Source organism: Opisthocomus hoazin, chromosome 19 (genome assembly GCF_030867145.1).
Source record: "Opisthocomus hoazin isolate bOpiHoa1 chromosome 19, bOpiHoa1.hap1, whole genome shotgun sequence".
Lineage (NCBI taxonomy): Eukaryota > Metazoa > Chordata > Aves > Opisthocomiformes > Opisthocomidae > Opisthocomus > Opisthocomus hoazin.
The window spans coordinates 6100095-6112453 of NC_134432.1; the positions used below are offsets into that span (position 1 = coordinate 6100095).

The 12359-nt window shown below is 48.6% G+C and overlaps 1 protein-coding gene across 3 annotated transcripts in view; it reads left to right on the forward strand.

Annotated features, from left to right (window-relative positions):
- The window catches only part of ZNF618 (zinc finger protein 618), a 166475-nt gene that overhangs the window by 79318 nt on the left and 74798 nt on the right, over positions 1 to 12359 (forward strand). For all 3 annotated transcript variants that reach the window (XM_075439136.1, XM_075439138.1, XM_075439139.1), the window contains exon 3: positions 10583 to 10839. In XM_075439136.1, the coding sequence (XP_075295251.1) occupies positions 10583 to 10839 (257 nt within the window). The remainder of the gene's footprint in view (positions 1 to 10582; positions 10840 to 12359) is intronic.

A 12359-nucleotide genomic window follows, 5' to 3' on the forward strand; every position in this document is an offset into this window, starting at 1 on the left:
GCGTGCATTTGTTTTTTGTTGGATAAGCCAATTTTTTTTTTTATTTGGTTAGACTTTCCTCTTCAAACCATCCTCAAGATATTCCTAATAAGGACTGAAGGGAATTTGTTTTGCTCATACCTTAGGAATTCTTTGTGGCTCTTGACTATTGTTCTGGTTTGTATTTTCGTGTTTAATTTCTTGAGCCGGATCTGGTCCTGCCGTTTACCTTTTCTGAAGGGTTTGGAACTGCTGAGCATCTCTGGAGGAACGCACGCACCATTAAATGCCTCCTGCGCTCCCTGAAGCGGCGTTGGCTGTCAGGAAGGGTGGTGTGTGCTGCTAGACCCAGATGCTGGAAAAATTAAGCGTGCTGCTTTGTTTGTTTGTTTTTGGCAGATTTTAGCACTGACACCGCACCACACCATCCCGCCAAGTGTTGCGCCAGTTAGTTTGGGGTTTTCTGAAAGCTGTTGCCTCTGTTTTTAAGAGCCGGCTGCCCTCAGAGGCGGGTAGTCATCCTACTTGAGGCATCTCTCGTCTAAAAAGCTCTTAGCTCTCTCTAAATTTATGAACTCCATAATAATGTTGGTATTTGTTGAGCAAGTTTATTCCAGGAAAGCCTAAATGGTCACTGCTGTTATACTTCTACCTGCAGAAGGATGTGGTCTCATGCTCTGATTTCAGTTTATTTTTGAGTGGAAAAGCAGAAAACTTGAATGCATCCGAGATAAGGGCAGGGTTTGGGGCTGCTTCTCTTGCCCCAAAATTTGCTTTGCATGCCCAGTTTGCGTGATCTCCTCAAATCTCATCGCTCAATTTGGAGTGTGGGCCTCACAGCTTTCAAGAGTTGCACATTCATCCTGGTTAGCTTCAGCTTATTTTGGTAAGTTTATAAGTGATCACTGTGTTCAGGAAAGTCGTGTGTGGGAGAGGGTGGATCCACCAGCCTTGTGAAGAAAACCAACCCATTGACCAAGGACAGAGCCTGTAGCATCATGGACCAAACAGGCAGAGAGATTTGAAGTAACACTTGCAATGTAGTAGTGACCTTGAGGTCCTTGAAGCGTGAGATTCACATGAGCATGTTGCACATGGAAGATGTCCAGAAGCTCTGACCAGCTTTTTCTTTGTTTCTGTTCTTCCACAAGTCTTTACTCCTCTACGACTGACAGAAGGAGTGCATGTTCGCTAAAATAACTTCAGAGAATGAGTGAACAGGTTTCTCCTACAACGTTTGCTTTCAGGGATTAAACTCACACTTTGGCAATACACGGTTGCGTCTTGGACAGTGGTAACTGTGAAGAGAACTGAAGTCTCCTGGTAGAACGTGAATGACCATGAACTCCTTGTGCAACTCTGCGACCAAGAGAAAGTTTGGGTTTTAGACACATGCACCAGCATGTGCTGCCGCCGTGTGTGTTATGAAGAGTGGTAGCGTACTTGGTCCTGCTCCGGTATCCAACCTTCAGAATATGGACAGGTTCCCAGCCACTCATGGAAAGAGTCAAGAATGAGAAGGCAGATTGCAGATATGTTAGGGGAGCGTGTTTGCTTTACTTCATTCAAGAGGCAGCAGAAGAGTTTGTTCCCTCCTATGGAGGGGGTGATTCCTGGTTAAGAGTCTCTCTTCCAGCAAACCCAGCTGGAGTGTGGCTCAATGGCCAGAGGCAGAAATCCATGCTGGAAATACTCTTTTGGAAAATAATTACTCAGAGGAGGGACCGAGAAATGTGATGGTTACTCCAGCACTTTACTCATCCAAATCAAGACAGCCTACATGAAAGAGGCACCGGCTGAAGATGTGGACGTAGTTTTGAGAGAGGAACAGCTCTGTGAGCTGTGGCGCAGGAGGTTGGGTTGGATGAGTAGGTCGGTCTCTGGCTGTCCAGTCTGTGATGGAACATCAGAAAGCTGAAGCAGGAGGTGTGCAGACTAGAAGAAAAGTACTCAGCTGTAACACTGGAAAAAATAGCTCCCGTCTTTTCTCTATTTTAACCCTGAACCTGAAAATCTTTTTGACGAGTAATGTCTGCGAAAGAGATGTCCCTGAGGAAGGACACCAAGTGGTTCCTCTGCTTCCTGACCTGTTCCACCTCCCTCCTCCCTGTGTAAGGCATGGTGCCTGTGCAGCTGGGCTGCCCCAGGGAGCAGATGAGAACTATGGGGAAGGGCGAGGAAGGCCACCACAAATAATTTATCAGACAAGCAGATGTTAAATTTACATCTTTCTTTTTCTATCTCTGCTTGCATCATCTCCACGTAAAACAAGAGCTCATTTACATCTGTTCTGTCCATTTGACTTCCCTTAGCTCCCATCATGGCAGGAACCTTCTGTTTCTTTTAAAACCATGGCAGACATCTGTAAATTGAGCCCAGTTTCAGCCTCCACCATTTTTTCTTCCTTTCCTTTCTGACAGCTGAGGCCTTTTGATTTGGCGTGGCATGAGCCAGCTGCACGTTGGCTTCAAGAAGACAAGTTGTAACATCATACTGATGTACTGTCCTGGTGGGCTCTGCAAAGCCTGTTCCCTCAGGTGCCCACTGCATGGTCATGGCATGGTCACCGTGGTCATTACTGCACTCTTCTGAACCTCTTTGATCCTGCAGACCAGAAGAGCATACCAAGGACCATGCAAGAGTGTGTTTCAGTAGTGTAATGGGCACAGCATGCTCAGCCAAGGGGCAGTTGGGTATCGCCATCGTTGTCATCAAGGCATTAGTGATGTGTCTCTGGTTCTTCCAGCTTGAGTGGTGTCCAGGAAAAAGCTGAAGATGCTCCACGTTTGCTGCTGGGGCAGAAGAGCTTTGTTTGTAGGTGTTGATTCAGAGTGGTATGTCCTGCTCCACATTTGTTTCCTTTTCCTCTCCTTTTGAGGAGAAGATACACAGGAGCTGACGTTGAAGACTGATTCTCCACTGATCTCACTTTGCCCCTCCCCAAAAGCTTAGCAGGATGTGTGCTATAAAAATAGCCTCATTAGAAGCCGTCTGAGTACATATGCAATCACAGATCACTCAAAAGCGAGCACAGAGCACGCGTGTTTCTGTTGCTGTCTTCAGAGAATTACATGACAAATTATTCCTAGCTGGAAGAAACGTCCTTTTATAATTGGGGTTTTCTCTCATTCTTTCATAAGGGAGGAGTGTGTGTTTTTTAAGTAGCTTTTAGTCACTTTCATTATTTATGAGAATGCTACTTCAGATCAGAAAAAGCAAACTGCAAACGCGACTTTCTTCTGGCTGCAGCAGCTGACGGGCCCCATTTGCTTTCAGTCATTGCTGGTTCCGCTTATCACAGCCAGCAGGAAATGCTCTCCAAAGATGGAAATGGCACCATATTGCAGCTCTTTGGTCTGCACCCCCTTCTCCTCCTCTCTCTACGGCGGGAGACTGGCTGGAAGCCGGGCCACCAGCTTCATGGGTAAAGCTTTACAGTGTCAGCCATTGCCTTTCTGTCCTTCCATCTGGAAGAGCTCCTTGCATTGCCCTTTGGTTGCTCCTTGTGTTGATGCTGGTGAGGCATCATCCAGGCTACTCAGCTTTATAGCCAAAATTGTACTGCTTGTGTGGTCATTTGTCCATACTACCGTGCTGCGTCATCTGTCAGTGCTAAAGCCTTGGACCTTTGTGGACTCTCATGGGTGTGGGACCAAGGGAAGCTGTACCTAAATGCGTCCAGGAACCCATTTTTACCCCTACCTCTCCAGTTCCCCGGGAGGAGTCTTCATCAAGGCCTCCTTAAATCTACTCTGCCTTCACATGCTTGTATTTGACATGAAAGTGGCCGTAACGTCATCAGAAGATGAAAGTCTGATGATCAAAGCAGGCAGCAATGTTGAAATGAGCACTGTGAGATGGCAGAGCTGGTAATACAGTAATTGGTTGTGTGGCCTACTTAGTGAGGGGAGTGATACATGCGAGTGCAATGTTTGTTTGCCTCTTTGATGTTTAAACTCGGTAGAGTCTGCTCTGGAAAGTGAAACGGTACCTCACGTGTAGGAGCAACCAGGCACACCATGGAGTGATGGTGTGAGCAGTGTGTGCTCCCAAGGCTTCTGCCTCCTCTTCGGTGAGGAAGAGCCTCTTGGATTGCCAAGCTCCACAACTCGGTAGAGACAAGACGTCAAACAGTAAAGGAGGTTGGTATTCCCCAGGAAGGCGCAGAGATGTGGAGAAGTTAGATGCACCCGGTGGAAGCAGGGAGGCTCTAAGCTAGATGTCCCTGTGCACTCTGCTAATCTCTGCTCTGACTTCTCTGAGAAGTTTTCTCCTGTACAAACAGTGCTGTGTTTGAAGAATGTCCTCTTCCAAGGGGACATTGTGCCATGGATGTGAAACGCAGGTTGGACCTGCAGAAGGAACTGCAGCTGGTCCCTGGAAGGCCATGCTTCAACACTGGAAAATTGCGTTGTTTCAGCCAGACAAGTGAGTGCCTGAGGCTGGGGACTGCGTTCAGAGCCACCGGGCAGGAGCACTGCAGGTGCCCAGGAGTGGGATCTGGCTCGTGGTAGGTTCTCCCTTAGTTCTTGTGCGCTGCTGTCTCCACCAAATGGAGGCTGTGACTGTGTCACTGATACCAGTGTGTCACCCAGCAGTGCCCCACAGGAATTCAGAAGATGGGGCTGATCTCTGTGTTAGCACAGTGACAGCTCTGTGCCTTGCGGTCACAGAGCTCGGAGACAGGACCACCTCACAGTTCGTGTTGGGCAGTACTCCTGCTTCCAAGGCCGGGTACCAATATCTGACTTAGCTGACATCCCGGAAGCTGCGTAGTCCTCTTCTCTCTGTGTGCCTCCACCCAAAACCAGTAAGACTTGCTTCCAGCCTTGGGATCTGCAGAAATGAAAATTCACACTGATTCTTACTCATCCTCTTTCCGACACCGTTCTGGCAGTTGTGCATCAGCTCCAGCGGTGCTGCCAGCAGGAGAGGGATGGCAGAACCAGGTCTGGACATGGTGGTGCTGGGGCCCAATTTCTTCCCTCGACCAGGCAGCATGTTCTCTGTCACCGTGGCTCTCGGGGAATGCTGGATCGGCTGCTGCTTTCTTCTCTTCTCTAGTTGGAGGCTCTTAGTGCTGCTCAGAAGCCAGGGAGGCAAAATTCGGCACAGCACCGAGCAAGAGCAGTGTAATGGGCTTTCGAGGGATGCAACATCCAAGGACCAAAGGGGTGGTAAAGAAATGTTGCTTTACTGGGTCACCGCGCTTGGGTCAGCATGTGTGTTCCCTCCTGGCTTGATGCCATGCTTGATGGAGACCATGGTGGATGCTGTCTTCTAAGTGGAACCTGGTTCCGCTGTGCTCCCATGTCGGTAATTTCCTTTTCTTTCCTGTTTTGCTCCATGATGTCAGTGCTGTTTCCCCAGCCAAACCAGGAGGCTTCGCACTCTGCTGTCCTGTGAGCATCGTTCCATCAATGCAGCTCCCTCCTGCACCCACACTGGCACAGCATCACCTCGGCAAACTGGGTTCAGACCCAAGAAGGCTGGGCTGATCCTAGTTTGCTCTAGGCGCAGGAGCACTAACTGGATTTCACGTGAGACCAAAAGAAAGTGATGCTAGTTCTTGCTAGGGGAGCTTTCTTTTACTATGGCTGTCACCTTCTCTCCAAAGCTGTGCAGGTCCCAGCAGAGGCACTGAGTGAGCTTTTGAGAGCTCAGACCTGTTCCCAGGGCTTTCAGCGCTGTGCCATTGGGTGTATTCCCACCCGCAGCAGCAGCTCTCCATCAGCCCTGCTCCTCCTGGCCTGGAAGGGGACCCACCTTCATGCTTTGGCCATGGCGCCCAAGCAGAATGGAGATTGAACCGTCACTGGACAGTCACCGTGCGATGCTGTGCTCTTGGGGACCGCTGTCTCTGTTGCTGCTAGCAGGAGGCCAGTAAAAGTCAATCCCATCGGCTGTCGGAATCTTGTTTTGTAGTCTTCAGACAAGTTCTCCTGTCTTGTCTGTCCATCAGTGCTTTGGAGGCTGTAAGGATGGATGGTTGGACTTGATGATCTTAGAGGTCTTTTCCAACCTATGATTCTATGACTGAAGTGCAGGAGATACTCTCCACACGCATGGAAGGTAGGAGGGGTCCATCACCTTCACCTGCTGTTATCGGCAGCTGGTGATGTTCCTCATGCATCGCGTGAAGTAATCACGGTCTGGTTCCTCTGTCCCCTGCGTGGCAAAGCCAGAGGAGAAGGAAGGAGGGCTGGGACTGGGCTGCTGTTTAATCATGCTTATTTTAAGGTAGTCTGCGAAGACTAATGTTCCTCTGGCCATTGAGCTGGAGAGACTCTGCAGTTGAAGTTTGGCTAAAGCTTGACATCAGCCAGTGGCTAGAAAATCTCTGCAAGTTACAAAATGATAAGAATGATGTAAGAACCCAGCTCTTCTTTCTTAAGCAAAGCAGCAATGGCCATGAAAAAGGTAGCTAAAACTGCTCTCGGGTGGTGTGGGGCTGGTTCCAGCCCGGTGCAGGTCAGCAGCAAAGCGTGCCTTCGGGCAGGGCGTTACCTGCAGTTTGCCGTGCGCAGTCTGGACGCCGGCCCCGTCAACCGGGGTCTGGCTCGTGCAATAAAACGCCGGCACCTCGGGGTGTCAGCAGAGAATGCGCGTCCCGGGGCTGCCGTGGCAGGAGGGGTGGGAGCCGGGCGCGAGAAGGGGGTGCCGCCAGAGACGCAGGTGTCAGCCCATCTTATATATAGTACATGCAGATCTATGTGTGTGTGCGCATAGACACACACACACATTTATGTATTACAAGTATTTTTATTTTTATAGATATATACGTACTCTGAAAAGAAATCTTAGTGCTTATAAGGTATTCCCTTCTCACCACCTTAGGGCTCATTCCCAGGGATCGGAGCAGGGCGTGGGTCTGTGCAGACCTCTCTGCTGGGTCACCGGGCAGTGCCTGGCCTCGCACGCGATGCCGGGGTGCTCAATGGGGAGCGTTGCGAGGGGCTGGGGGTTCACCTCCCTGACACGTGCATCACTGCCCATCTGCTGGCTGCTGCCTGCAGCTCTCCTAGAGAGCATCAGGAGTCAAAAGGTCTCTGCTTGTTGTAAAATTGTTGTAAAAATCCAGTGGTGCTGTGTTTTTTATGGTTTTGTTTATTTTGTGTTAGAGAGAATCAGCAGGCTCCTTTCAGGGCTTCTGTCCTGTGAAATCATGGAGAAGACAGTTGCTAAAATGTTTGGGGCTGGTGTCCTTCTGTACACCAAGTACCTGCTCAGGCTTACTACATACGGGGCAGTGTCGGAGGAGTAGCACTGCTTTCGATTAATGTTTGCAGGTTCAGGTCCCACCGAGGAGCAGACAGCTCAGCCGGGGAGATACTTGCTTGGCAGAGATGGATCCAGAAAGTCAGCAAGCGTGAAAAGCAAAGTTTTTGGCAGTCTTTCGGTCTGGTCTAATAATTTCTGTATTCCTACAGCTTCAGGCCACCGAGCCTGGCCAGTGCACATCTGTATGGTGCTCAATAACCCGGGGCCGGCCAGAAGAGGATACACTGGGTGTGAAGGCTTGGGGAGGTTTGTTCTCCATGAGCACATCCTTTGGAAAATGGTTGTTCCAGTGGACCACCATCCATGCTAATGTTTTATGCCTCATTTCAGCTGATTCCAGCTTCCAGCAATGAGCTTGTATGCTACTCTTCCCTGCCAAATCAAGGAAAGACAGTATTTTCTCCCCATGAAGATGATAATACGCTGCAATCAGATCATCTCTCAGTCTTCCTTTTGGCTTGAGAAACAGATTGAAGTTGTTTGGTCTCACGAAGTCGTAAAGTATCTTTTCCCAGTGTTGAACCATTTCAGTGCCTCTTATATGAACCTGCTCCAGCTTTCCTAATGGCCTTTTGAAAAAGGAGAGCGCTCAGTTTGTCTGCAGCACACCGGGACTGACTTCACCACAGCTTCGTACAGGGACAAAATTACCTCCTTGCTTGATCTTAGGCACGTGCATCTGAAGAAATTACGTTAGTCTTTCAGGTCAGGGCATGGCTCTTTGCAGCTGCAGCGTGACCTGCCTGCTGGCATCACAGCTGAGCACCGTGGGTGCTGTTCGTGGGTGCACCCACCACATTCATGGACACATGGGCTACGCTGCAACTGCTCAGCCAGCACACGGAGTGACGGATCCGCTGGTGGTGGGCTCCCTGTCACAGTCGTTGCTCTCCACCCCTCTATGGGTCACCCATAATTTTTAGCAAGTGATGTTAAATTTAATTCCGGAGCATTAATAAATCTGCCCCACATCAAGCATTTCAGGAGCCCCGTGGGAATACCTCTGCTCAGGAGCAGTGGACGCTGAGGACAGCGTTTTGCCTTGCAGCTCGCTTCATGCTGTGTGCTGCTGGTTTGGTTTATATCCGAGTGTGAGGCCTCGCAAAGCCGGGTGCCATCACAAGGTCTCTTACGTTCTTTCCCAATTTATAATCTCCTCAGAAAGCCGTATCCTTACCCTCGCTGCTAGTTGTATTAGCTTTTATTTCCATGTCACTTGGCTCCTGCATTGATTTATGTGTTGTTTTGTCCAGGATTGGCACGTACAGGGTGCTGTGCCATCTGTAACGGAGGCTTTTGGCCTTCACCTTAGGTGCGAAGCTGGTTGTCACTGGCTGCCTTCACCTCTCTGCCTGCCGGTGGTAATTGTATGGGTTTGATTTTGATCTTCCTCCACTGCTTTTTTTCACTCCCCACCCTATTGCTTCTGCTGCTTTTATAAGTGTTTTGCGTTTCAGACCTTCTCAGTTTGATTGATTGGCAATTAATCCCACCCTTTGCTGAGTGCGGAATGGTTTGTACTCGTGCTCCTGGCTGCTGCCTTTCCCTTGGCTTTAGAATGGGTGCTCAGCCACGCCGCTGTCGGGTGAGATTAATGGACCTTTTGGACGTCCGATAATATTACCATAAAGATCGCCCAGTTTTCAAACACATTTTCTCTGTCTTAATTCATCTTTCTCACTTGTAAAAGCCCTGTATGATTTTGGGAGCATGGGGAGGATTACGTGTGAGGAGGATGGGAATGAGTGGGGAGGCAGGTCAAGGCTAATTCTCGCTGTTTAGGGGCTATTAATTGTACATTTCATTCCGTAATGAGAAGGAAAGGATGAATAATAAAGTATCTGGTGATACGATGTGACTGACCCATTTTGAAATAGCAACTACGTGTCGGTGTAGGAGGTTGGACAGTAATTGTCGCAGAAGATTGTTCTCTTCGTTCATCTGTGCCCCTCATCTCCGTGCTCCCAGGATTACCCGCTGGGCACTCCCGCCTTCGGTCGCAGCATCTGGATTTGTCTGCCAGCTTCAGAACCCGCACTGGAAACCAGTGCAGTTGTTAGTTTTCTACCATTTTAATTCATATTTTGTTCTGACTTTCTAAGCAATGGGATTTCCTTCTCTTTCGCTATTGCATGGTCTAATGACTCTCATCTGTAAGTTCAGCCTGTTTTTCATGGAATTTTGCCTATTACTTCTGCTTAAAATGTTTTCAAACACCTTCGGCTGTTCCCAGTGTTTACATGACTCTAAATATGTCACAGTCTTCAAAATCACTGTTTCTGGGTAGTCTAAGCTATTATATATTTAGCTCTTCCGATTTCTGCACAGACTGAACCAGCAATTATTTTATCTTTGCATTGCATGTTGGAATTTATTAATAACTAGTATTAAAAACAGGGAGCCTCTAATGAGTGGTGGGATGGCGCATTCGGAGAAGCAGCTACACTGGCTTATTACCCGCTCCTCGTCTGTCGTGCTCAATCTCCCTCTGCCTTTTGCCACCATAGCACTTGTTGATGTTGTTTTACAGCTTTGGGGTGTCCAGTTTCCTTCCTTAAGGGGTTTTGAATATTTATTTATTTACATTGATTTCTCCCATGAATTTCCAGCTTTCTCCTTCCAAGATGAAAACATACACTAGTTGCTTTATCTGTTTTATAAATACACCGGACCCCTCCTTTCTTCCCTCTGCCTTTCCCCATCCATCATGCTTTCTCTGTCATCTTTGATACTTCTATCTGTCCATAATGTAATAGTGTCCCTAAATATCATTATACTACGTATGATCCCCTCTGATCATCACTGTATGTGTTAGATAAGGCCGTACGAATACCGTAGGATGAGAGTTAGGTTGCTTTCAAGGTAGAAAACAGAGAATGTGTCGGTTGATTAACCCGTGGAGAGGTGCACAAGTGTGGAGATAGCTCCAAATTAAAAATGTCAGGAGGCTATGGCTTTTCTTTTGCACATATGGACTAGTCTTGGCATAATACTTGCTGTCAGGACTGCAGGAGTTGTGCTTTTGGCCTGCTAGGAACCAGGTGAAATTCTGTGCTCTTGTTTAGGATAGCGGGCAAGTCTGTTCATGACTGCTACTATTCCTTGTGATGATTAAGGTTATTTTCATTACTAGCAAATGGTTGTATTACATTCATCTGGTTAAATTTCAATTAATTACCATATATGACAGACACACGTTACCTACTCGTACTTATTTTAAATAAACTGTATTAAACAAAAGTACCTTTTATTACATCCTAGTGATGAGAAAGTGCACACTTGACAGTGAGGTTTCATGTTTTCCCTCTTTCCCCCCATGCAGGGAGTGTTTGAAGAGGAGCCCGCGGAGCCCGAAAGCGGAGGGCTCCGATTCGGTGACATCTCAGTCCTCACCCAGTGAAGAGGCTGGAATGATGACTGAGGTGAAAGTGAAAACAGAGGTACCAGATGACTATATCGAAGAGGTGATCTGGCAGGACGACACCAAAGATTCCAAGAAGAACATAAAAGATGGGCCAGGAGATGTGCCTGCGGAGATCTGCGTGGTCATAGGTGGGGTCCGCAACCAGCAGACACTCGGTAAGCCATGGGATAATGTACCCCATCAGTCGGTTTCCTGAGTCCATGGTGCCTGGGAGAGGAACAAAGCTCTGGAGAACTGTTCCTGGAAGCTCAGCTTTGTCAGAGGGACTAGAGCCAAGGTACACATCAGTCTGAGGGCCCTGGCTCAGGATTATTGATCTTCTTTAATTTTTGCTATTTATTTCTGTCTGGTCACCCCTAAAGACTCAACCAAGATCAGGGTAACTGTAAGAAAAAGCTTATTGTCTTCTTTTGTCGTGTTTTGTCTCAGATGACAAGTTGGGCAGGAGTGTTGATCTGCTGGAGGGTAGGAAGGCTCTGCAGAGGGATCTGGACAGGCTGGAACAATGGGCCGAGGCCAACTGTATGAGGTTCCACAGGCCAAGTGCTGGGTCCTGCACTTCAGTCACAACAACCCCATGCAACGCTACAGGCTTGGGGGGGAGTGGCTGGAAAGCTGCCCGGCGGAAAAGGACCTGGGGGTGTTGGTTGACAGCTGAACATGAGCCAGCAGTGTGCCCAGGTGGCCAAGAAGGCCAACGGCATCCTGGCTTGTGTCAGGAATGGTGTGGGCAGCAGGACCAGAGTAGTGATCGTGACCTGTACTCGGCACTGGTGAGGTCGCACCTCGAATGCTGTGTGCAGTTTTGGACCCCTCACTCCAAGCAGGACATTGAGGGGCTGGAGCGCGTCCAGAGAAGGGCAGTGAGGCTGGGGAGGGGTCTGGAGAACAAGTCTGATGAGGAGCGGCTGGGGGAGCTGGGGCTGTTCAGTCTGGAGAAGAGGAGGCTGAGGGGAGACCTTATCGCTCTCTACAGCTCCCTGACAGGAGGGTGCAGTGAGGTGGGGGTTGGTCTCGTCTCCCAGGTAACCAGCGACAGGACGAGAGGAAATAAGTTGCGTGAGGGAAGGTTTAGATTGGATATTAGGAAAAATTTATTCACTGAAAGAGTTGTAAAGCAATGGACCAGGCTGCCCAGGGCTGTGGTTGAGGCACCATCCCTGGAGGTATTTAAAAATGCGGAGTCTAGGGACATGGTTTAGTGGTGGAACTGACAGTGTTGGGTTAATGGTTGGACTCAATGATCTTGAAGGTCTCCTCCAACCTGACCAATTCTGTGATTCTAAATGACTTGCCATCAGTCACATGCAAAATTCAAGTGAACCCAGGGCTGGTGGTAGGTATGTTGGGCATAGATGAGGAGGCAATCGGAAGGAAAGCCTGAGAAAAAATTGAAATGTTTTGAGGAAAGTTGCTTTGAGACAAGTGGCAACTTTCTGTGAATGATCAGATTTAGCTGAAGAACAGGTTTTACAGGTTGGTTGTTTTTCTGATCGCTGGTAACACTGCGGGAATAATTTTGACTTTTGACAGGCTGTGGTGTGCCATGTCCAAAATAGTACGTCCTATCCCCACCCTGCCTTGAGCAATGATGAGAAGAAGCTTTTCCTTTTTTTTCTGTGAACATCAGACTGTCCTCTCCTCCCGCTCCAGGGAAAGGGCTTTCTGTGGGATC